This window comes from Patella vulgata, chromosome 6 (assembly GCF_932274485.2).
Source record: "Patella vulgata chromosome 6, xgPatVulg1.2, whole genome shotgun sequence".
NCBI classification, from domain to species: domain Eukaryota; kingdom Metazoa; phylum Mollusca; class Gastropoda; family Patellidae; genus Patella; species Patella vulgata.
The window spans coordinates 32,628,020-32,655,814 of record NC_065884.2 but is presented as its reverse complement, the minus strand read 5'-3'; the positions used below and the strand labels follow the sequence as shown (position 1 = coordinate 32,655,814).

Genomic DNA, 27,795 nt, shown 5'->3' with positions numbered 1-27,795 from the left:
AAGATGTGGGTGCGCTCGAAACATCGGAACAACAATTGGTTGCAAGACATCATCACAGTAGGCTACAGCATTAACGCGACCCCTGCAAATGTGTAGGGCGGTCCGGTCATGAAATGTTAAGCCTCCCCACACCATTACATTTCCCCCATCCCATCGATTCGTTTCGAAGACGCAGCAGTCTGCAAGACGTTCCCCAAGACGTCTCCACACACGTTGACGGCCATCAGCGTGATAAAGATGAAAGCGACTCTCATCACTGAAGAGCACACTTTACCAGTCTACTCTTCTCCATGTCTGGTGTCCTTGAGCCCATATCAAACGCTGCTGACGGTGATGATCCCTGAGGATAGCTCCAACATAAGGTCGTCGTGCACGGAGTCCTACTTCTCTTAGACGACGTCTTACGGTGTTGGCACTTACTGGTCCTTGTCTTCTGACGACTGCTGAACCTGTTCGAGTCGCTGGGCAGAATCTGTCACGCAGATGAGTGACCTGGATGTAGCGGTCTTGAGCCTGGGTTGTAACGCGTTGTCACGTGTTGATCAAGTAACTCGAACACGTTCCACCAACCTTACAATAGTGGACTGATGACAATTGAAGTGTCTGGCAATAGCACGTGTAGACATGCCAGCCCTGGACATTCCCATGGCTTCATTCCGTTGATTTTCAGTAAGTCTCGGCATCTCTAGCTCGATTCCTTCACACGTCCAACAACAAATTACGAGAGATTGACGTTTCACAGTTCATGTACTGCACATTAAGTTGAAAACATGCTTTTAAAGGGCTCACACACAATGCTGCACGTGAATATTGGGTTTTTCATGTGCGTCTCGTGCAATTTTTTTTTGTGCACACAGGCCGATATTTTTTGCATTTGGGAGCATTGTGGGAAACAGTAGTTCATAGTATTGCATAATATTATACATACAAAACCACCTAGTAATAAAATATTTGGGAAAAAAAAGTGATGCGTTTTCCATGGCGCTCAGTATCTATTATACCATATAATATGTTATTACTATATAGATACATGCAACAAATAAACACTAATATAGCAGGAGAAACCATAACCCAAAGATTTGGGAGAAAATGTCCAGAGTCCCTTTCATCTTGTAGTTATGGTTTCACCTGCTAATTAATGTATTAATTGTTATCTATATATTCCTATCTCTCATATAGTTAATCTCTTATAATTATTAGTTTGATCTGCTAATATTTCAAATTGTTATCAATACATTACAGTCTTTCATCTTGTTAATCCTTTTGTAATTGTTTATCCATATTATTACTTCTCTCATCTTGTTTATTCTTAATTAATGATTAATCTGTTACAGGGTTTCCAATTGTTAACTATATATTGCACCACATTTTTGTTATATATCATTATTTGCTTGATAACGATATCTGTATGTGTATCGAAACGTAGCATGTTAATAAATTCAGAAGTAGTATATCCATATAAGTATTTTTAATACGTGGATTAGGTTTTAGACTTGAATGTGAGGTATCCTGAATGTTAGTGTGTAAACTGATAAGTGTTTTGTGTGCAATATATGTGTATATAGTTTGCAGAAGAACTTTTCATGTATTTGGATATTAAATATTATAATGACCCTGCTTGTTTTGCTTTTGTTTTTTGATTAGAAATACTCGATTTTATTGTGACAAGACTAATTATAAACTAGATACGATTTACTGTCCTTGCCCATTTCAATGTGGGGAAACTGTACCTACAATAGTTAACAATTCCCCTCCTTCGGTATTTCTCCAACATTCCCAAAGGGTGGGGATACAAAAATAAATGTTAGCCAAAATAGTCCCCCAAAGACGCCTAGATAAATGGCGAAAATGATGTTTCATTTGTGGCCGAAACAAGAACTGCACACATTAATTTGTAAATTCACAAAGACATTTGTTATTAATTGCGTAGAGAAAATTGTCAATTCATTGTAAATCGACTTTTCCCAACGGACGTCGGCAATACAAGTATGCAATTCATTCGAGAATTTTAGAAATCATACTCAGATTCTAAATCTGAAAATAGTTTCTAAAATTGGGAGATAGAAATTAAATATTTCACACAAAAACAAATGCCTTAAGTTTTCTAGATGACACTGGGCAAACTAATTACAAGACATGAAAAGTAAACGGCATTGCATTACTACTCACCCGTAAGTTACGAGACGGCTCTCGGTAAAGTTGTAATTTGGTGTAAAATCTAAACGCCTTAAGTAATTAAACACTATGTTCATTTCTTGACAACGTCCGGGAATATAAAGGCCTTGTCTAAAAACTAAACCCCTTTCAAATGGTAGTGTTCATTTCTAAAAAACATCCTGAGAAACTGGACAGTCGTAAAGCAGATGATCGATGTTAAAAGTAAACAGTGTTTCTTAATCTACATGGTAGCACAAACTGGCCGGTTTTGGTGAATCTTGACGGCATTTAACACATTCTTGACGCCAATCTATTAGCTGGATACGTGTATTAAATTCTAGATGATAAGCATAGTTTCTTTCCTTTCTTCGCAAAATCTGGACGATATATGGTCCCTAGTGCTACAGGTCACAATTTTTATCCTATTTTTACGAAACTTGAAATATGGGTTTATCTCCAAAAGATCTCAGTTGCTTTCGATATTGGCATGTATCGGATCGAAACTACATGGATTATGGCCCCTGATTGTACAAAAAATCATGTTTTTAGCTTGTGGACCCTATAGAGGTCACAATTTTTATCCTTTCTGTTGAAACTTGAATTGTAAGTTTATAACCCAAAGATCTCGGTGCCTTTCACTATATGCGCATATCACACCGTAACTTCCTGAATTATGGCCCCTGATTGTACGAAAAATCACGTTTTTAGCTTGTGGACCCTATAGCAGTCATAATTTTTATGCGATTTAAAAAAACGTTTAAATATATCACCGTTACACCCTAAGGATGGTTGAGTTCGAATTTTGTAAAAATCAGACCAAAACTGACAGACAAAATGGCCGCCCCTGGTACTTAAATAGCGTAAAAATATGGTATATCAATGTTGTGGACCCTCTAGAGATCACAATTTTCTTCTGATTTTGATGAAACATGAAATATAAAATCTTGGTTCCTTTTGATATTCGTGCATATCGGATAGTAACTTCCTGAATTATGGCGCCTGATTGTACGAAAAATCCCGTTTTTAGCTTGTGGACCCTATAGCCTTCATAATTTTTATGCGATTTAAAAAAAAAAAACGTTTGAATAGATACCGTTACACCCTAAAGATGGTTGAGTTGGAATTTCGTGAAAATCGGACCAAAACTGATAGACAAAATGGCCGCCCCATCTTAATCAAATAGTGTAAAAAGTATGGTATATCAATGTTGTGAAGATTGTGAACCCTCCAGAGGTCACAATTTTCTTCTGATTTTGATGAAACTTGAAAGGTTAGTTTATAACCCAAAGATCTTGGTTCCTTTCAATATTCGCGCATATCGGATTGTAACTTCCTGAATTATGGTCCATGATTGTACGAAAAATCGCGTTTTTAGCTTTTGGTTTCTCTAGAGGTCACATTTTTTTTCCGATTTTAAAAACCATGTAGATTTATCACCATTCCACCATAATGAAGGTTGAAGTCGGATTTTGTGAAAATCGAAAAGAAACCTTGCGACAAAATGGTTGCTCTTTGTATGCAAATTGTGTGTAAGTATGTAATACAAAGGTTAGGGACCCTCTAGAGGTCACAATTTTTATACGCCCACATGTTTCCCACCAAACCACCAAACAACAGACGACCAATGTTTCCCATCAAGAAAGGAAAGCCCTCAATGACCTAAAAGACGACAGATCTATCAAATTTGTTTCCACTAACAAGGGAAAAGCAACAGTCTTCATGAACACTGACGAGTACCTCACAACTGTCAACGGTTTACTCCAAGATCCAGCAACATATAGAAAAATCCGCAAAGACCCAACAAACGTGCACAAGGACAGCCATGAAAACTTGCTTAAAAAACTAAAAGAAGACAAACAGATCTCTGAAGCTCTCTATTAGAAGCTTAGACCAAACCGCCCTCGACTACCTTATGCCAGGGCTACTATAAAAATCCATAAAAAAAACGTCTGTTGGTGTGGTTTTTTGGGGGGGTTTTTTTGGGGGGTGGGGGTGACACTATTTATTCAATAAACATTTACATATTATAAAAGTACACTATATGATTGTGGGATCTGAAAACAAGCCGGGGCTTATATAAATTCATCTCCCGAGGCCATTATTTACAATAAAATATAAAGTACATTGTATAAGATTGTAATCATAAATAACAAAACTGGTATAAAATTACAAGGTAAAAGTGTTACTCTCATTTAATTAATCAAAACGTTATATTGGTGAAACACGTCAAGGAAAACCCACCAGTACACGTTTAGTATGATCAATTTAGATAAGTGTATTGATAAGCATAGTTAATTGAGAAACGGTGAGTAAACATAACGCGTAGACAAACAAGAATCGGTAAGTAAAAACAAACCGCAAGTTTACACGGTAAGTATCACCAAACAGTAGGTGGTAAGTAATAACACGGTAATAAGTAAGTATGCGGTAGGTATCATAAGTATCACTATTATGGTAACTAAAAAAGCGGTAAGTATAAAGTATACCGAGCGCGAAACGATATGTATCATATATCTAGAAGGTACATAGAAACTAATATATCCGCAGCAAGAATGGTCAAACATGATGGTAAGTGGAAACATGTGGAGCACGATTGTTGTTTACTTAAATCTATTGGATTGGTTTATGAATAACTGAACTGTAGTGAATATTTCCATATTTGTCGAGGAATCGAGAAGGTCGTTTCCATATAATAGCGTTCTAATCTCCCGGTGAGTACTTGGTAGTAAATAGTATAGTTTCTTATCTTGCTCTAGTAAAATTAGAGCAGTATAATAAAAAATGTTCGCTGTCCTCAATTGTGTGACCACAGTTACAGGATGGATTGTTTAAAATATGCATTAAAAATTTGTGATAGTTTAGAGTACTTTTTTGACATCTTAGTCTAGTGTGAATGATTTGCGATCTTCTGTCTCCTAGATAGTAATGAGTTGGGATCGCTTGGTCGTTTTGGCGTAAATGATATTTGAACTGTTTCAAGGTTGAACTTTGCTTTATGTCGTCTGTTAGATTATTCCAGGATGAGATTGTAGAAGGGAGAAATGACTGTTTATATATTGTTGTTGATGCGAATATGTTTCGGTAGTGAGATTGGTTACGTGTAGCGTGAGGATTTAATGTAGAGATTTGGGGTGGTGCAAGTAGTGAAAGGTAGTCAGGAGTTTGCTTATTGATCATCTTGTAAAATACAATTAGTTTATGTCTTGCGCGTCTTTCTTTTAACGAAATAAAACCGGATTCTTCGTATATAATTTTATGTGACGTTCCTCTAACAAGTCCAGTTACTGTTCGTAGGGCATCGAGTTGGAGTTTCTCAAGCTCAAAAGTCTCCTGGCCAGTACAATTGTCCCATGTAGTTCAAGTGATCTGTCCAGTTGCATGATTTTTCAAGATAGACTCCTAAATATTTGTGAGAAGAAACTTCAGACAGGGCAGTGTTGTCGAATGTCAATTGAAAGGACGAAGGGTTTTTTTTTCTGGAGAAAGTAATACTAGTTGTTTTATTGGGGTTATATGCTATTTTCCACTTAGAAGCCCATTTGCTAATGGTTAAAAGGTCAGTATTTAGACTTTTTTGAGATGAGACAGGGTCTCCAATGACAAGATACAGGGAAGTGTCGTCTGCGAAAGTCGTGTATTTGATTCTATATCATTTACAATCTTGTTTATGTAGGCGACGAAAAGAAAAGGACCGAGTACTGATCCTTGTGGTACTCCTGTATGAACAATTGACGAGTTCAAAGATACTCCATCAATCACTACACGCTGTTGTCTATTTGATATACTGTAGTATTACGGACTTCTTTATTTGTTGTGTTCCTTGTAATCGTAAATAATACTACAGCAACAATGATATCACAGCTTTATTGATAAACTGGAATTAACTTTGCAGGTTCCTCGATCTCAATGGTAATGGCTGGTAAGAATTTCTGGGTGAGCTCTAATCCAACTCGCCTCTACACCCTAATTTATACCCCCTAATTTATACCCCCTAATTTCTGCAGGTCTTCGATAACCTTGACGTGAATTTCCACGCCATATAAGGAATAAAACTCATTATTTCCCACAAATAAGACAGGCAACATTACCTATTTTTGGTCTATCAACCATAGGTCGATTAACAGCTAGAATTTGATGACTATTTTGACAATGATTATAATTTGACCAAAACATCACTGTTTTTTTACGAATAACTATATCCACGTTCATTTAGTACATGTGATTTGACTTTATAGACAAAATTGAAGAGACAATTTTATAAAGACCCACAATTGTCTCAAGGGGCAAAGTGCTACAAAATACCTTTCTAGAAGCGTGTGGATATTCCCACGAATACCAAAAGCATAAAGTTTAGAAAGAAGACCTCGATGCCAGACTTTATCAAAGGCTTTGCTTATGTCGAAATATACTGATCAGACTTCTTTGCCCTCGGCAAGAGCTTTACATATTTGGTCATATAGATCTAAAAGTTAATAAACTGTGGAATTGTTCTTAATGAAACCAGATTGGAGTGGTGTTAAAATCAAGAAAGAAGTTGTATATATATTTGTAGAGGCATCTTTCGAAAATTTTACCAATGCAGCTTAATAAGGATATTGGATGGTAGTTATTAATGGACGATGGTGGACCATTCTTTAATATCGGCATGATAAGCGATTCTTTCCATTGATCTGGAAATACTGAGTTTTCTAAGAGAAAGTTAAACAGATTTGTTTGAGGGTTTGCTAAACTGGAACGACAAGATTTGAGGACTTTGTGATTTATACAATCTGCCCCTTAAGCTTTACCTATTGCAAGTGACTTGATGTGATGATATCTTGGATTTCTGATGTTTTGAATATTGGGGTTTCTAGCTCAAAGTCATTTATCGGAATGCATGGTGGTTTGTCGTTTGGGTTTTCTACATTAGACTGCGCAATAAAATAATCATTCAAGGCATTAGCCTTTTCCACTGCGCCGTACAAGATTTTGCCTTGTTCATCTACAAGAGGGGGAATAAGACTTTTGTTCCTCTTAGAACTTAAGATATTTGTTTTTACTAGTTTCCACCATTTCTTTTCAGTAAAATGGTTTTCACTGATTTCTTGGTCAAGTTTTTGATAGAACTCCTTTTTTACTCTCCTAAATTCGTCTGTGACATAATTTCGCTGATGTCTGAAATTTGCCCGATCTATTGGCAGATTTGATCGTTTGCCTTTTTTGTGGAGACGATTTCGCTTCCGTATAATACGGCGAATGTGACCATGCATCCAAGGACTATCTTTGGGTACAGTTATTTGTTTATGTGGTATGTACAAATCAATACCTTTTAAAATTATATTAGAAATGTTGTTTACTAAAACATTTGGGAGTAAGTCTTTTTCAACGTATAATTGATTCCAGTTAAAATTGTTATAAAACAGATTGATATTTACAATGTTCATATGTTCATAGTTCCAGATTGTATGAGAGTATGCACGATCGTGCGGTTTGTTTCTACATATTTGAATTTCTATTGGACAGTGGTCACTCAAGCCGGCATCAAGAACATTTGAGGAAACGATATGATCTGGACAGCATACAAGACATAGATCAAGAAGGCTTGATGAATAGGGTGTAATACGTGTTGGGCGTGTGATGAGTTGTTGTAGATTTAATCTATTGGCCAAATCGAATATCTTACCACTAGGATAATGTAGTGTGTCATAGTTAAAGTCACCAAGAATATACAATTCTTATTATCTTCCTTTGCTAAAGTAAAGCTTTCTTCTATGGCAGTCCAGTGTGTCACCGGAGAGTTGGGCTTGCGATTGAAAGAACCTAGAAGAAAATTTCCAGTATTTAGTCTAATTTCTGTCCAGATTAACATGAAGATCGTGTCTTGGAATGACGTGTATAGAAGAGCTGATGTAAATGGCCACACCACCATAACCGTCGTCCCTGTTTAAGAGAATAGGTGAATGAAAACCCTGCAATGATATTTTTTCTATGTTTGTGTTTTTACCTATCCATGTTTCAGGCAGTCTGATGATGTCAACATCCTCAAATTCAACTAAGAGATTGTCAACTTTATTTTCAAGACTACGAATATTCAGGTGAATAATTTTAATGTATCTTGGTCCTGGATTCTGATGGACATCACCGCATAATATAAGCAGAAGTAGCACCAAACGAGAAGTTGAGAAAGAGTGTGTACCACAACATGGAGTTCGCACACTCAAGGTGATTAAGTCACGTCTGAAATTGACGTAATGATTTCGCTAACCACGGAATAAGAAGAGTTTGATAAAAGTAATGAAAGTAGCGACATGATCGTATCAACTTTTCTTAAGTTTTTACTGAACATGTAAATTTTGAGAGCAGTGTTAAATGAAATTAAGTACTTATCATTCATATGTAAACAATGTTTTAAATGTAGACGGTACATACAAATACATTGACAAAGTAAATTAACATATATACAAGAATTATAGAAGTGTAAAAGGTTTGATGAAAGCAAACATTTGTATATGTAAACAATGTTTAAAATGTAAGTGGGGTATAATACAAGATGAGCATATTTCAAACAACAAACATAAAACGTCAAAAACAACATATATACATTAGAAGTAGAGAATAATATCTTGATTGTGTCTTGGATGAGTATCAGATTGCAGTCAATATACACATGTTAAGAGTGGGTAGTTTCAGTATAAGTCAAAATGGGCTATAATCTACAATTTCCTGCTTGACTAGTTTCTTTACTGTAGCACAAGCAAAAAAGTTTTTGTAAGCGAGAAATTAATTTTTATTAAAACAGGAAGTGACATAGTTGGTTCAACACGCTGACTGGGATCTACAGTAAGCATACAGATTTGGCATAAGTTTACTGCTGTATTATGTTCACACGTCGTCCTTTGGTCAAAAATCTGATCAAATGGGCTGTTTATTAGGATATCATAAACACAAATTTATGGGTTTTTTTAACGTTTAGTACACAAAGCCGTCGCGTAAATTCACTCAAACTGAACAGTACGCTGTTCCTCAATTCACGCCAGTAGTGGTAGGTATGTGGGGATACATATATACTACATGTAGTAGTGATAGTATTTAGGGATACATACATCATAATGATAGGTAAGTAGGAATACATACATCATAATGGTAGGTAAGTAGGAATACATACATCATAATGGTAGGTAAGAAGGGATACATACATCATAGTAGTTGTAGGTATGTGGGGATACAAACATCATAATGGTAGGTATGTAGGGATACATACATCATAATGGTAGCTAAGTAGGGATACATACATCATAATGGTAGGTATGTAGGGATACATACATCATGGTAGTGGTAGGTATGTAGGGATACATACATCATAGTGGTAGGTGTGTAGGGATACATACACCATAATGGTAGGTAAGTAGGGATGCATACATCATAATGGTAGGTAAGTAGGGATACATACATTGTAGTAGTGGTAGGTATGTGGGGATATATATATACTACATGTAGTAGTGATAGGTATCTAGGGATACGTTACGTCATTTCCTGTGCTGACAGGAAGCTTTATCGGTAATAAAAAAGTTGAGACTTTGCACCATTGAGCAAATGAACTTTGTTTTATACAAATCGAGCAATAAATAATTAACCTAGAACCCATAAACTGAATTAGCCAAAAGCGGCCAAGTTGAATAATTAATACAAAATTTTTTCATATTTTTGCTTAAATCACATGACCCTATAATTATGGGTGAAGCGCCATAAAAAAATATTTATAATTTAAATTTTCAAAATTTGGCGTCTAATATCTTCGAAGATTAATCGAAAATCAAAAATCTAAACATTCGTAGCTATTTGCCGTGTCTCAGGCTATGTCAAAATGTATCAAATGTTAAAATCCGACAATTATTGTTAATATTACGGCAATATTTCAAACCAGCGGCTGCCAGGCAGGATATGCCCACATTTTCGAGAGATGGATAAAGAACAACCTAACAAGAAAGTGATTTTTCCTACAATCAAGGGCCATAATTCAGGAAATTACAATTCGATATGCGCAAATATCGAAAGGAACTGAACGAACGGCAGCCATTTTGTCTGTCAATTTTAGGCAGATTTTCACGAAATTCGAACTCAGTCGTCCTCAGGGTGTAACGGTGATATAATAAAACGTTTTTTTAAATGGGATAAAAATTATGACCTCTATAGGATCCACAAGCTAAAAATGTAATTTTTGGGTTATAGACTTACATTTCAAGTTTCAACAAAATCGGATAAAAATTGTGACCTCTATAGGGTCCACAACCTTGATATAACATATTCTTATGCTATTCCAGAACGAACGGCGACCATTTTGTCTGTCAATTTTGGGCCGATTTTCACGAAATTCAAACTCAGTCGTCCTTAGGGTGTAACGGTGATATAATAATACGTTTTTTAAATCGGATAAAAATTATGACTTCTATAGGGTCCACAAGCTAAAAACGTGATTATTCGTACAATCAGGCGCCATAATTCAGGAAGTTACTGTCCGATATGCGCAAATATCGAAAGGAACTGAGATCTTTGGGTTATAAACTTACATTTCAAGTTTCAACAAAATTGGATAAAAATTGTGACCTCTATAGGGTCCACAAGCTAAAAACGTGATTTTTCGTACAAACTGGGGCCATAATCCATGAAGTTTCGATCCAATGCATGCCAATATCGACAGCAGCCGAGATCTTTTGGGGATACACCTATATTTCAAGTTTCGTCGAAATCGGATAAGAATTGTGACCTGTAGAGAGTCCACAGACGGACGTCCGGACAGGGGCGATGGCATAATACGTCCACATGAAAATGTGGGCGTATAAAAACGACAACTTTGGTGATTTCGGACATTTCGCATTATCACAGAAAGTTCGAAATAGCTTTAATCTCTAAGTCACACCCACTTTCCCACTAAAACCGAAGACATCAAGTCGATCCGACAAATAGTTTCTGAGATATTTGTGGGAAAATAATAATAATAAGAAGAATAATAATCTTAACAAAAACAATAGTGTTTCACACAAGCTACGTAGTGTGAAACCCTAATAAAAACTTTTTAAAATCGATAATAATTTACTGCCTTATAGACCAATTCATTAACCGTCAGACTGTCCTCTCTCACTTCATTCCGGGCTGTACCAGGCTTTATCTATGCATGTTTTAAAAATATGAATCATGTTTTATAAATTCTTGAAAAACACACACAACTAACGTATGATTGAATGTGATAATTCTTGGTAGTTTTGTTACCAAAAATACTATAAAACTACAAAATTAAAGAGATTTAGTTCATCGATATTGATATTGTCACGTCGTTGAGCCAACTGTCAAGTGTGAGTTTATTACAGACAATTCCCAAGATGCATTGTGCAGTGTTTCTATGGGCCGTAATGCGAGTCGCCATTCTGTGTATTTTTACTCTGTGGTATATGTTTTATGATTTCAATCATTAGTTCAAACTATACGCTTATTGGATAACTACTTTTGGAAAGCCAATCGTCTTTTTTTTACAACTTTATTGATCAATAAAACAATACATCAAAAAGGCCGGCAGCAGCCGTTGATGGGCAAATTATCTCACGAGTTTACGACCTTTATAACCCCTAAACCTTTGATGTGACCTACAAATTTTATGATTCCAGTAATTAGTTCAAACTATATATATTTATTGGATAACTACATTTTGGAAATTATCTCACGAGTTTACGACCTTTATAACCCCTAAACCTTTGATGTGACCTACAAATTTTATGATTCCAGTAATTAGTTCAAACTATATATATTTATTGGATAACTACATTTTGGAAGCCAATTGGCCTTTTTTGATAACTTTATTGATCGAATAAAACTATACATCAAAGAGGCCGACAACAGTCGTCGTTAGGAAAATTGACTAGACGTTAGGTAGTCGACAGGTGGCGTTAAGCCTGGCGCACACTACACGACGACATAGGCGATTTCGGTCGCCGACGATGAAAAATCAAAAACTCGCCTAGTGTGCGCAGTCGATCGCAAGCGATATTTCGTTGCCAGTGACCATCCTTCGATATCAGACTTGTTTGATATGATCCCCAAAGTCGTCGCTTCATCAGCAACAAAGAATGTGCTCATCTCGGCTACAAGTTAAGCGACAACGAAGAAAATAAATTCACCTATTAAACCAATCATTTTTGGTTATTCTTCTTATGTGACATAACCACACACGAGATTTCTCGTCGAAATTTTTTTTCTGTTGCATGTACAGTATATATAAGTGGCTTGGGTGTTCTAATTTAGCCCTAACTAATTGAAATTAAGTTTGGAATTCTGGCAAAGCTGTCAAATACATATGGTAGGCTGGGTGGATTGTTCCGTCTATATAGCAATATACTCGATAATAACATAGTCCTAGGATTCATAGATGGTAATCAGTACCTGTAGCGAGAAAACGGAGAGTGACCGTCAACCGCTTTCCTGGGCTTATTGATTGTGTCATCTTGGTTGGTTGTTTGAGAATGAGAGCATTGATTATATTTAGGATTCTCTGGAATATTTCTGGACTCATCCTTACATAGCCTGTTTTTTTTTTATACATGTAAGAGTCTCCCAACTATAAACTATACTATAAACACACTGCATTTGACAGGTGTTGTACTTAGACGACTACGCCACCGTATTCAGCGCGATGACAACAGAAATGAATTTAGAGGTGTCACATGACGAAGCATGTGACAGGGTGTTTCTTTCGTTATCGCCAAAGTCATCGTGTAGTGTGCTCACTCCACTTATATTGCGGCGATATTTGTCGCCAGACTCGTCGCTTAAGTTGTTGCATAGTGTGCGCCAGGCTTAAGTCGGTGAAATTCAGTAGCTAATTATGTGACGCCTGGCGTAAGTTGGACCGAATTTAAACACTGTGTATAAATTTAAAGTTGATCGGATATTAACTTTAGCCTATAGAGCGTCCACAAGCAATTGTGAAACCGGATGGACGGACGGGGGTGACAACAATATACCACAACATTTCAATGTGGGCGTATAGAAATTGTGACCTCTATAGGGTCCACAAGTTAAAACCGTGATTTTTCGTACATTCAGGGGCCATAATCCATGAAGTTACAATCCGATACATGTCAATATCGAAAGGAACTGAGATCTTAGGGAGATAAACCTATATTTCAAGTTTCGTTGAAATTGAATAAAAATTGTGACCTGTAGAGTGTCCACAAACAATTATGGACGGACGTTCGGATAGACAGGGGTGATGACAATATACATATAAAAACATAATAAAGATGATGTATATTGTCCGGTGGATGACCCGTGGACTCCCCTCTATCTGGGGAGAGAGCCCCCCCCCCCCATAAAATTCACTGCCCCTCTGAGGCTACGGGCCTGATTCGTGAGTGTCCAAAAATTTCAAATCGGCTCTTTTCATCAGCTGGTGAGTTTTCTTGACAGGGCGTTATAGTGCGACAACAATATACGACCACATTTTCATTCAAATTTGTAATAAAAGATTCTATGCTGAAATACATACAACCGAATTACACCATTCCATGTTAACAGCTGATCGACTAGCGGCTGCGTAATATGTATCGGCATTGGATTTATTAGGAAAATATCAAATCTCTGAAGCGTGACATTTTTCAGATAAAAAAGCAATAGTATGGATTAATAGACTTTTAAGTGCATTTTCCGATTGTGGGTTGTAACATGCAAGTTAGAGAATACAGACCTACGATAACAAGTAAATTAGAAATTCACGAAAGGTAGCTGTTTATATACCTTACTTTCATTTTCCGAAAATGGTGAAAATCTGCCGATAAATTTTTCTTCTGACAAAATGACAGACTGTTAGTGAGTTTCACCTGACAAGTTGTAAAAATTGTTATTACATTACATTTAAACTAGTTTCTACATACCCTCAATAGCTCACCAAGTAGTAAAGGGTATTTGAGTATTCTTTGTATAGGTTTAATAAGTAAAGCATCTAGATCAAATACATTACACTTCTCTTTCATTTTTGTAATTATTTTCTGAAAATATTCTTTTATTTCTGGTATTGCATTATACTGAAAAAGATAAAAAAAAAGGTTTTGGTGTGTATTTCTCAACCTGTCGATTATTTTTTTTGTATTCATTTCAACTATGTCTAAGACTATTATGTCAACAGAACAACGAAATACTCACAGGAGGTAAGGGGACAGTGGTAGTCGAGCAGTGAACTGTCACTAGAATGTTTGAATCCCCCTTGGGCTAAGAAGAACCTCAGTATGTTTCAAGCCTGGTTCCTATTTATTAGGGGTAGTGCCTGAGGGGTTGACAAGTAAAGTGTTGCCTATCGATCACATGGGATAGAAAACCAAGGTCCACTGGTGTACACATTGGTTTGGATGTAAAATAAACCTTGACAGTTGGAATTTGATGAGTTTGCTGAACTGCCACTGCAATGTCACCTCTCTACCACTGCACTAGTGTACTAGTGACCACAAAAGTAAAATTAAACTGGCATTATGCCTATTGCAGCTCTTTCTTTAGAAAAATGTTATATAAATTATTAATTAGACATTAATTGACTTACCAAGACCATAATCAACTCTTAGTGCCATCGGATGGCTCCAATATTAAGTAGATTCAAATAACTTTTACGGTTCATGATTTACCGCAAAAATGGATAATTGAGACTTTGTTTATTATTGTAACAACAATAGCAATTTCCCAAAATTCCAAATTCAACCTTCATTATGGTAGAATGGTGATATATCTAAATGGTTTTTAAAATGTAGAGGCCATAATCCAATCACGGGCCATAATCCAGGAAGTTACGTTCGGATATGTGTGATTATCAAAAGGAACCAAGATCTTTATGAAATAAACATATATTTAAAGTTTCATCCAAATCGGACAAAAACTGTGGTCTCTAGAGTGTTCAAAACCTTTATATACCATATTTTTAAACTATTTCCGCACAAGTGGCGGCCATTATGCCCGTCAGTTTTTGTCCAATTTTCACGAAATTCAAACTCAGCCATCATTAGTGTACAACTGTGATATATTCACACATATTTTTTTTTAAATCGGATAAAAATTTTGACATCTATAGCGACCCCAAGCTCAAAATGCAATTTTTCGTACAATCATGGATCATAATTCAGGAAGTTACGATCCGATATGTGCGAATATCGAAAGGAACCAAGATCTTTGGATTATAAACATGCTTTTTTGGTTTTATCAAAATCGGATCAAAATTGTGACAACTAGTATCATTATGTATAGCATTCGTTGTAAAACTAATTTGGAGAGATTTTGATTTAGCAGTTTTTACGTATTTTTGAAACAAGTTCCTATGCGTTTTGGTTCTGTTATGCAAGATCATTTTCGATGTTCCAAAGTAAAAGTTTGGTGCTAAGACCACCTAAAGATAAATTTTAAATGTTCCTATTATTAATTAGAACAGGTTTCCCTTTAGTTTTTATATTTTACGCTGACATTTGTTACTTTAAATCTTCCTAGTGCTAAAACGGAAAATGTGACCTTTTGACCTCTGGGGAAACAAAGAACAAAGGTGAATTTAACAAGTTTACATTCTTTATTGGAAGTGTGATTACTTTCGATCATTTTCAGCTTATTTTCATGATACAAGAATGACCGCGCATCCACTTTCAGTGCAAATGAACCCATTTGACCTTTGACCCCGAATATCTCGAAAACGCCCCAACGGCGGACTGATTACCACTCGGCATTGTACTCTACAAAAAATTTTACTCTAGAAAAGTTGAGTCTGGTTTTGTGCCCATTTGATGGACCCCCCTCCCCCGCGCTGAGCCTCCAGACTAGTACTCAACTATCATTAGGTTGTAACGGTGACATACTAAACGTTTTTTTTTAAATCAGATAAAAATTGTGACCTCTAGAGGTACCACAAGCTAAAATAGTGATTTTTCGTACAATAAAGGGCCATGATCCCTGAAGTTATGGTCCGGATGGTCAAGTGGTTAGAATGTGCGCGCTGTATCATAAGACCTGTCATTGAGTCAACTGGCATGGTTTCGAATCCCGGTTGTACGTGACAAGGAGTAGGGTCGCCTGTCCAACCTCGTGGGTTTTCTCCGGGTCCTCCAGTTTCCTTCCACTGCTAAAGACCCCTACGCACAAGCAAATTATTGAAATAAAATTGAAACAATGTTAGTCCCGAAATGACCTAGTTTGTGTTGAGGGGGCATTAAACCCCATTTCTCTCTCTCTCTCCAATACATGCCAATATCGAAAGGAACCAAGATCTTTGGGAGAAAGACCTCATTTCGCCAAAATCGGATAAAAATTGTTACTTGTAGAGTGTCCACAAAAAAATGGAGTTTGTAGCTCAATCCGGAAGTGCCACCATTTTGAAATGTGAAATATCTCTTAAGTTTTTTTGATATTTTACTTACAGACAAGGGAATTCTATTTTCCGAATCCTTGAAGGCATGCCCATAAAATGTAGCGCTTAGAATTTTGATTTCTGGCAAATGGCTGACGCCATTTTGAATTAAAAATGAAAAATAGCAAAAAATCCACATTAATGGGCTTGAAAAATACACAATAGGTCTTGGTTTAGAGAATCCATCTCCTGTTACCGAAATTATTACATTTCTTGATAGCCCGGCTCAAAATTTCCACTTTGACATTTTTCGTGCCGACAAAGTGGTTTACAGGACAATTTCTTTCTGTCAAGCTCAATTCCAAGAATCTAATCTTTGGATCTTTCTAAATCTTTAACCTGTCTCCCAGAATGGATGTTGGCTTTGGAATACATATTTTCGAAACGTTTTACAAATACGAAACCACCAAATGTTACTGACGAAAGAATTAACCTACATATGTGAATATTTGACCAATTTTACATATTCATATTTCTTTGGATACTTTGAAAATCTGCTATTTTCGAATTTCAAAAATTACATCATCGACATATTGTTTCGGAAGTAAAAACAAATTTGACATCTTCTTTAATATTAGCCAATTTTCTTGAAATTTGGAATAAAAGTAGACCTGATTCATTTAACTTAAACAAAGTCTTTAGAAATTTTCTAATCCCCTTGGAGAAATGAGGGATCCAAGCACGATTTTCATGATATTTGGAATGAAAGTAGATTGATTCATTTAACTTGACAAAGTTATTTACGAGTGAAAAATCTGCATTAACAGCTTGGAAATACTCGGAATAAGCCGCCATTTCGTGAATTGGTTTCCTATTTCCGAAGGTTAATTGCATGACATTTTTTTTATCTTAATTTTTAAAACTTACAAACTTGATCTAAATATTCGAATAGCTGAGGTCAATCCGATTCCAAAAATATAAGATTCATTATATGTTATCTCAGTTTATTGTTCAATATTTTCTCTGCATTTTTCCAGCCATTATCAGCTCATTTCCTGATCCTTCTGGGTTTTAAACGACTTGATCGATTTTTCAGAAACTTCTGTAATACGTAAATCCGATTTCAGCAATACGTTCTCAGCAATATCTTTTTATTTTTAGATTATCTTTGTGTCAGGGGGAATCGTTTTCGTTATATTTTAGCAGTCTATTAGTTGACTCAACTTCACTCTTCAGCCCATTTCAATACTTGCTACGTTAAAGCTTAGCAGAGCAGATTATCCAGATTGTAAAGCCATTGCTGTTAATTATTTCGATAATTCACCTTTTAACCTAATTCAAGTTGTCTAGGGATATTAGACTGAAGCTCGTAAGTGTCGTAACCTACAGGAAAAAAGTAAATTCTCTGACATTAAACCTATGCAATATGATATATTCGAACAGTTTCTGACATTTTGGGGGGTTTCAGGTTTGCGCAATATTGTAAATAGCATGGTTTTGATTTTATCTGATATATGGAAACACCTGCTGTCCCAGCCAGGTGACTTTATTCTAGCTCTTTGAACTATAGAAATATCTTTCAATTTTTAAAATAAAAAAAGAAATGATCCATATTGTAAATTTCTGGAACAGGGAGTTAATTCAATTAGATCAAGTCTCAGTTATTTCCCTTTATTTTCCCAATTTTTTTTGCCCAGGTGCAATGTTACTCAATATATATACGCATAAATATCAGCATTTTCCATCGTTTTTTCCCTTTGTCAGTGGTACAGAACGGAGGCCCTGACAAGAACAGATGTCTAATCATTCGGATGGGCCGATCAACTGAGGACCCGTCTATAAATTGGAGTAAAAGCTGCCTTGGCAGTTGGAATTCGATATAAGAGTAGGCCATAGTGCCGCTGCCCGGGCAAAATTTCCCTCATAGCATTCTGTATAGCGTATGCCTGTCTTAATTAGCCCAGTAGAAGCAGAACAGCCGGATGTTAAAGCCCATTTTATTTCATATTAATAACCGTGCAATTTGGGGTTGTATAATTTTCCAAATGATTATCCCACTACACAATTTACTTGATCGACATTTTCCTGCCATTTTATTGTTTTTATTAAGATTATTATTATTCTTCTTATTATTATTCCAATTCCATTTTGATTAGATCTCAGCAACTGCTTGTCGCATCGTTACGATTTCTTCGGTTTTACTGGGAAAGTGGGTGTAGGATAAAGCTATTTTGAACATTCTGCGACAATGCGAAATGTCCGAAATCACCAAAGCTATCATTTCTAAAAATATTGCAGTAATTTTAAAAAATATAGCAGTAATTTTAAAAAATATAGCAGTAATTTTAACAATAATCGTTGGATTTTAACTTTCGATACATTTTGGCATAGCCAGAGACAAGGCACATAGCTACACTACTTATGATTTTTTATTTTCGTCAAATTTAGAAAATTTAGAAAATTAAAATTTTTACAAATTTTTTTTTTATTTATGAATATTATTTAGTCGTGTTTTACACAGAATTAAAGAGTCATCTGACTTGAGCAAAAATGTGAATTTTGTTTGTCTCAGTAATTTTCCTTGGTCGCCATTGGCTAATTCAGTTTTTCAGTCCTAGATTAATTATTTATTGTTCAATTTGTATAAAACAAAGTTCATATGCTCCATTGTATCAATTTTCTTTTTTTTTGTTACCAATAGAGTTACCTGTCGGCAGCAGAAGTGGCGTAATTTTACCCAAAACTACAATTTTGACAGTTAGGTACCATTTTTCGAAAGCAACTATTATTTTTTTTTAAAACTGATAGAACTAAAAGAGTGTGCCCTTTAAAGGCGCAAAAAAAGTGTGAGCTCAGTTTTTTTTAATTTCGATTTCATTTTCGAGCAAATTTGATTAAGAGGTGAAAAAAGGTGTAAAATTGACCTATTTACAACCCATTGAGGCTTTTCAGATTTTAAAATATTTCTATGTAACTTTTATAAACTTGTAGCTATAATCCATACGAAGAAAATGTATGTTAAAATTAGTTTGTAATATATGCAGTTTCCTAGTAATGGGCAAGTATGCGTCATATCAAATTGATTACAATTTAAAATTGACACCGGAAGTGACGCCATTTTGTCAAAAACTGCATTTTTAACTTTTTAAATAAATATTTTTTTCAACCAAGAATTATTTAATATGTATTAATAATTTTAAATTTTGGTTTAATTCACATACATGTATTAATAAAATTCATACGGTCATATAGATATCATAAAATTGTTTCTAACTTGTTCTGTTGTGGAGAAATAGACGGATTTCTACAAGTCACTTTTGAAGGTTTTTGGTCAATAAAAGGTTTTTGGTCCATAAAAGTGTAAATTATTATTCCATTTTCATAACATATTCACCATGTGATGCCTAATGCCATTTACGATGTTATAAAACTAATTTAACATTTTTAGTATCACCGGAAGTAATGTCATTTTGTCAAAAACTGTATTTTTAGCCTTCAAAACAAATATTTCATTCAAATGAGTCTGATTTGTAATGTTTTTAAAATTATGATATTTGATATTTGATTCCAATCAACAAATAGAATGAACCTATACCATCATACAGATACCACAAAATGGTTTCTAACTTATATGGTTGCAGAGAAATAGACGATTTTCTACAAGTCAATTTTCAAGGTTTTTGGTCTATAAAAGTGGCAATTATTATTCGATTTACATAAAATTTTCACCATGTGATGATGCCATTTCTGACTTCATAAAACTAATTTAACACTTTCATTATCACCGGAAGTAATGTAATTTTGTCAGGATCATAAATATGTAACAAATGTATAAAATGAATTGATTGCTGGATTTGGTTGATTCTGGATTGATTTGATTTCATGTGTGCAATGCTTATGTGGAAAACTATTTAACGGTTTCATTGGTACCGGAAGTGACTTAAGTTCAAGGGTAACGTGGCACCGGTGAAACCCGTCATTGCTGCCTCACAGTTCTAGTTCTTCTTCTTATTATTATTTTTTCCACTTGAGCATCTCAGAAACTACTTGTCGGATTGATTCAATGTCTTTGGTTTTACTAGGAAAGTGGGTGTGACTTACAGATTAAAGCTATTTCGAACGTTCTGCGACAATGCGAAATGTCCGAAATCGTTGTTTTTTTAAATATTGTCATAATATTAACAATAATCGTCGGATTTTAACATTGGATACATTTTGAAATAGCCAGAGACAAGGCACATAGCTTCGGTTCTTTAGATATTTGATTTTCGACGAATCATTGGAGATATTAGGTGCCAAATTTAAATTTTTCGAAAAATTTTTTTATTTATGAATATTCTTATGTGGTATTTCACCCAGGGTTAAAGAGTCATCTGATTCGACCAAAAATGGCAACATTTTTTGTCACCGTAATTTTCCGTAGCCGCCATTGGCTAATTCAGTTTTACAGTCCTGGGCCCTGTTTCACAAAAACTTAAACTAAAATCACTAAAATCGATTTTAACTAAAATCAAACTGAAATTTTAAATTTTATGCGTTTCACGAAGATCGATTGTAACTTACAATGCAATTTTAATAGATTTTAGTTAAAATTGCTTGCGCTTGCGCAGTGCACAATTCCGGCGAGGGCACTTAGGGTGCAAGCATACACGCTTCGGAACTGAAAACTGTTACCAGGTTGAACTAACCTTTACAATACCAATGAGGAGGGTTTCATACATTGTAACAATGTCGGCACATGGTCAGACAGTCGTAGAAAGATGAAATAAATAAGTTAATTGTGTGTTATTCGATTTGAAATGAATTAGTTGGTTGGCCTTGAACTTGCATGTCATTTTCGTGACCTTGGCATATGATTTACCCACAGGCTTCAATAGGAATAATGCGTATTGATATACTAAATCGCTTGAATTTCGTAGTTTATGGTATTTTGGATAACAGAAACTATTGAGAAATTGTCACAAACTTGATATTTCTGACTCAAACGATTAATCTAGAATAAAGTATTGTCGATTTTTAAAAATATTTAATAACTTTTAAACTAATACACGAAATAACCAATGTTCCGATGCCTAGATTTCAAATTTCAGTCCCATGGACACTTTTAATAATAATTTGAAATTGCCAAATTGCCACACTCCTTACTGGATAATGCCTATCTATCTTACTAAATTAAAATGCATTTTTCCCAATATAAAATACCCTTAGCTCTTATATAAATCATCATAACCCCAAAACCATAAATACTTTGCATATGGCGTATCTAGTATTATGGACTGACGGGGTTTCGATTCCGAGGTTGTACGTGACAAAGAGTAGGGTCGCCCGTCCAAACTCGTGGGTTTTCTCCGGGTCCTCCAGTTTCCTCCCACTACTAAAGATCCCTACGCGCAAGCGAATTATTGAAATAAAATTGAAAAATGTGTTAGTCCCAAAATGACCTAGTTTGTGTCTAGTGGGCGTTAAACCCCTCTCTCTCTCATTTTAAACAATTGTAGGCCTACAAAAATATTGTTTTTAGACATTAGATATAAAGTGGATTTAGATTTTTTTAAGTTTTTTTGGGGGGTCGATTAATAATTTGAAAATAGTATAATTTATACTTGAATCATGATAATATATATTTTTGGGAATGATAGTATGTTTATATCATTTGTCAATAAAATATGTTTAAACAAATATAACCCGGGCCATTGGCAATATTATCATTATTCCAAATATATCTATAGGTCGCAATAGATCTCACAAAGTAGCTCTAATCAATGTTTGTTAATGTCGTGATTTTAAGTTAGGAGAGGGTGACGGCTGTCCTAAGTTAAAATTGATTTTAGTTAAAATTGTCCCTAAAATAGTTTTGTGAAACGCCACTATTTTAAGTTAAGATACAATTTTAACTTACAATATTATTTTAGTGGATTTTATCTAAAATGCTTAAAATCGTTTTGTGAAACGCATCTATCTTTAAGTTAGGATGGAATTTTAGTTTAAGACGATTTTAAGGTGATTTAAGTTTTTGTGAAACAGGGCCCTGGATTAATTATTTATAGTTCAACTTGTATATAAGTTGTATATAAATATCATTTTTTTTGTTGCCAGAAAAGTTACCTTTTGGCAATGAAGTGACGTAAATTTAGCAAAAACTACAATTCGGTACTAATGTTTGAAAGGAAATATTATTTTTTTTAAATCTGGTATGACTGAAAGGGTCAATTGAGCTATTCACACAACCCATTCAGCCTTTTCATATTTTAAAATATTTCTTCCCAACTTTCATAAACGGGTAGCAATAAGCCATACAAAGACAGTTGCTCATGCTTGCTGATTATGCATCCCATTGGAGGGTTCGCACTGATCTTGTATATATATAACCATATTTTTTTTCATTTTATTTATTTGTGTTATATGCTTGATAACGACTTGTGAAATCTTGTTGAAACGTTGCAGTGAAATAAAAAACATTAATTGTTATCCATAAATAGTGCGTTATTCGATTATGTTCCAATTACTAAATGCCATTTAAAGAATATGTGAAAATTAGTTTGTAATATGAGCAGTTGCCGAGAAACAGTCAATTTTGCATGAGTCACTTTTTACGCTATTTTGCCTGTAAAAGAGTCAATTATTATTGGATTTTCATTACAGTGACACAATTTGATGCGTTTAGTTGAGGTGAAATAGGCGATTTTCAACATGTCACTTTTCAAGGTGTTTGGTCCATAAAAGTGTCAATTATTATTCGATTTTCATAAAATGTTCACTGTGTGATAGCTAATTCCATTTACGATTTCATACAAGTAATTTAAGATTTTCATTATCACCGAAGTAAGCGATATTCATTATTTTTTGTTGAAAGCTGGAAGTGACGTTATTTTGCTCAAAACTTCAATTTTGATGTGTCGAGGTTGCCAGGCAACAAAACATACGCTCACAGCAGCTAAATCGTCCGAGCAGTCAACAAGGGTTGTCGCATATTTATTATGTAGTTAATTAGGGGAATTTAATAGACAATTTCATACGGATAACATTATAATTTTCGTCGTTTGAGGGTTCACAAGGTTCTAAAAACTAAAACAAGGGCCGTAACTCTGGAAGTAATCTACAGAAAATGTTGAAATTCAACAGGCTTTTTCGTTTTACTAATTCAAGTAATGCATATAAATTTCATGCAGGTCGGATGATAAGTTTTGTTGTTCTAACGTTCACAAGGTTCAACAAAGTAAAACAAGGGCCATAACTCTAGAAGTAATTGACGGAAATTGCTGACATTCAAAAGGCTTCTTTATTTCACTAATTTAAATGATGTTTATGAATTTCATACAGTTTTGGTGATAACTTTTGTTGTTCAAGCATTTACAAATTTCAACAAAGTGAAACAAGGGCTATAACCCTAGATGCGATTAATAGAAATTTTTTGAAACTCAAGAGGCTTGTTCGGGTTACTAATTTAAATGATACATATAAATTTCATACAGATCGGATAATAACTTTTGTCGTTAGAACATTCACAAAGTACAACTAAGTGAAACAAGGGTAATAACTCACAGCATAATTAACTGTAATTGCTGAAATTCAATAGGCTTCTTTGTTTCACTAATTTAAATGATGCATATCAATTTAAAACAGATTGATGATAACTGTTGTCATTAGAGCGTTCACAAGATTCAAGAAAGTGAAACAAGGGCCATAACTCTAGATGTAATTAACAGAAATTGCTGAAATTCAATAGGCTTCTTAGTTTTACTAATTTAAATGATGCCTATACATTTCATACAATCAGTTGATAACTATCATAAGGTGCAACAAAGTGAAACAAGGGCCATAACTCCAGAAGAAATTAACGGAAGTTCTTGAAATTAAATAGGCTTCTTCATCTCACTAATGCAAACAAACATATATCAATTTCAAAACAATCAGATGTTAAATGTAGTCTGTAGAGTGTTCACAAGAAATTGTGGACGATGGACGGACCGGGCCGACAGACGGACGGACAGGGGCGACGGCAATATACGACCACATTTCTATGTGGGGTGTATAAAAAGCAAATATTAATGTTTACAAATCTAATACATCAAGATGAATGCTCCTACTAAAGACGCAAATTATGTCTTACTTGATTATTTTTTTATTGCGGTTTTGCATTTGCGGCATTTTGATTTAAATGCGAAAAAGAGTGTAAAAATGAGCTATTTACAATGCATTCAGGCTTTTCATATTTTAAAATATTTCTTGACAACTTTCATGAACCTGTAGCATTAATCCATACGATGACAATATATGTCAAAGTTAGTTTGTAATATAAGCTGTTGCCGAGAAATAGGCAATTTTGCATGAGTCACTTTTCAAGTTACTTTACCTGTAAACGAGTTAATTATAAACCGATTTTCTATTTCTTTTCACTAATGCCATTTTTGACTGGGCATTGAGATTTCCTAAAAGTGATATTACATTTTCATTATCCCTGGAAGTATTGCCATTTTGGCAAAAACTGTATTTTTAGCCTCAAAAACAAATATTTGTTTTAAGTAAGTGATATTCATTATTTGTATAAAATTATGATATTTGATTTCAATGGACAAATAATATGAATCAATATGATCATACAGATATCAAAAAAGTAATTCTAACGTCTTCTCGTGCCGAGAAATAACCAGTTTTGTCAGTATCACTTTTTTAAGATTATTCGCATTTTAATAAAGGATTAATTCTGTTCCAATTTTAATCAATTGTCTGTCATGCAAAGGACAATCAGAGTGTTTTTTTTCTTCTGAAATCCAATTTAAATATTTTGTTGAAAATGGAAGTGATGTCATCGTGTCGAGTCTTCGTTGTATTGATGGACCTGATATTGCTGGATTTATTGGCTAATTCTGTGCCCATTTCATTTTAAAACACATGTGCAATGCAAATGTGGAAATCTGTTCAACGTTTTCATTGTTAGGGAAGTGATGTTAGTTCAAGATTAATGTGGCACCGGTGAAACACGTCATTACTACGTCGCAGTTCTATTTTTTAACTGTTATCGCGAGAACTGTCGGCTCTTTATCTAATCTTACCTAATGCCCTTTAACAATATGTTATGTCTAAAGTATTTTGTTGAGGAGAAGTTAAACCCTCACTACATTTACCCAATACTTAATAGTAAGTGCAGGAGAACTGCACTACACACAAAGAAAAGACATAAGACAAAATTGCAGACAAGATACGCCCACATTTTGCAAGAGATGGACAGAGAACAAGCTTAAATAAAGAAGTGATTTTTCGTACAATCAAGGGCCATAATTCAGGAAGGTTACAATCCGATATGCATGAATATTGAAAGGAACCAAGATCTTTGGGTTATAAACATGTATTTCAAGTTACATCAAAATCTGATCAAAATTGTGTCCTCTCTCTAGAGGGTCCAAAACCTTGATATACCATATATTTATAATATTTGCGTACTAGGGGCAGCCATTTTGTCCGGCAGTTTTGGTCAGATTTGTACGAAATTTGGACTCATCCATCATAAGGGTTTAACAGTGATATATTCAAATGTTTTTTTTAAATCGGATGACTTTTCGTACAATCAAGAGCCATAATTCAGGAAGTTATGATCCAATATGTGCGAATATCGAAAGGAACCAAGATCTTTGGGTTATAAATATGTATTTCAAGTTTCATCAAAATCGGATCAAAATTGTGACCTCTATAAGGTCCACAACCTTGATATACCATATTTTTACGCTATTTGAGAACGAACGGCGGCTATTTTGTCTCAATTTTGGGCCGATTTTCGCGAAATTTGAACTCAGTCATCCTTAGGGTGTAACGGTGACATAATAATATCTTTTTTTAAATTGGATAAAAATCATGAACTCTATAGGGTCCACAAGCTAAAAACGTGTTTTTTTCGTACAATCAGGGGCCATAATTCAGGAAGCTACGGTCCGATATGCACGAATATTGAAAGGAACAAAGATCTTTGGGTTATAAACTTACATTTCAAGTTTCAACAAATTCGGATTAAAATTGTGACCTCTATAGGGTCCACAACCTTGATATACCATATTTTTAAGCTATTTGAGAACGACGGCGGCCATGTTGTCTGTCAATTTTGGGCCGATTTTCACGAAATTCGAACTCAAGCGACCTTAGGGTGTAACAGTGACATAATAATACGTTTTTTAAATCAGATAAAAATTATGACCTCTATAGGGTCCACAAGCTAAAAACGATATTTCTTACAATCAGGGGCCATAATTCGGGAAGTTACGGTCCGATATGCTCAAATATCAAAAGGAACCGAGATCTTTGGGTTATAAACTTACATTTCAAGTTTCAACAAATTCAGTAAAAATTGTGACCTCTATAGGGTCCACAAGCTAAAAACGTGATTTTTCGGACAAACAGGGGCCATAATCCATGAAGTTTCGATCCGATACATGCCAATATCAAAAGCAACCGAGATCTTATGGAGATAAACCTTTATTTCAAGTTTTATCAAAATCGGATAAGAATTATGACCTGTAGAGTGTCCACAAACAAATTGTGGACGGACGGACGGACAGGGGCGACATCAATATACGTCCACATGAAAATGTGGTCGTATAAAAATATCATATCAAATCAGGTGAATGGATTATCCATTTTGTAGCTCACTTTTTCTTTGTGTGCAAGCAACTGAAAAGTCAACATATTGCTGAACATGTAATAACCTCACAAGGTACATGCACACTTTCAATTAAGGTAGGGATAAAAGAAAAGAAAACAGGGTAGCATTTTATTATAGAACACAATATCTTGAAATATATCTTCTTTTATTTTTTTACATATTTCACCTTTTCTAATATGGTGATAACTTCATCATGATTTCTACAATATGGTGCATATGTATTCTTCATATCTTCAGCATATTTTACAAAACTTGTTCCTACAACAAAATACGGTAACATGTTATTTTAATGTTCTTTTACAACTTTTACAAATAAAGAAAATTTCAAATTAATCATTCCAAATTAGTTTACAATTTCTGAAACTGAAGCAAACAATTTGAATTTTAAGTTCTTTAAGTTGTTTATTCATTAAACATACATTATGCAAGAGCTAAATCTGTCTATAGGTCTTTCTTTAGGCCTGAAATGTTATCTAAATTATCAATGCTAGCCTGTGATATTTACTGGATTAGGATCCCATTTGCTGCACAACTTTCATTCATGATTTAATCATGAAATGTATAATCGAGACTAGGCTTTTTATTGTACTGACTTTAGTAATGATGATTGAGGCTAGGTCGAAAATCGCTAAAATCTTGGTTCAGAGTG

The 27,795-nt window shown here is 34.7% G+C and overlaps 1 protein-coding gene across 3 annotated transcripts in view; it reads right to left on the bottom strand.

Moving 5' to 3' along the window:
- Positions 1–27,795, bottom strand: part of LOC126825375 (dynamin-binding protein) — a 143,141-nt gene that overhangs the window by 14,849 nt on the left and 100,497 nt on the right. For all 3 annotated transcript variants that reach the window (XR_008788428.1, XR_008788429.1, XM_056101584.1), the window contains exons 8-9: positions 27,313–27,404; positions 14,058–14,207 (exon numbers count right to left, since the gene is read on the bottom strand). Coding sequence is in view for 1 of the 3 variants with exons in the window: in XM_056101584.1 (XP_055957559.1) it covers positions 14,058–14,207; positions 27,313–27,404 (242 nt within the window). In the remaining 2 variants the exon portion in view is untranslated. The remainder of the gene's footprint in view (positions 1–14,057; positions 14,208–27,312; positions 27,405–27,795) is intronic.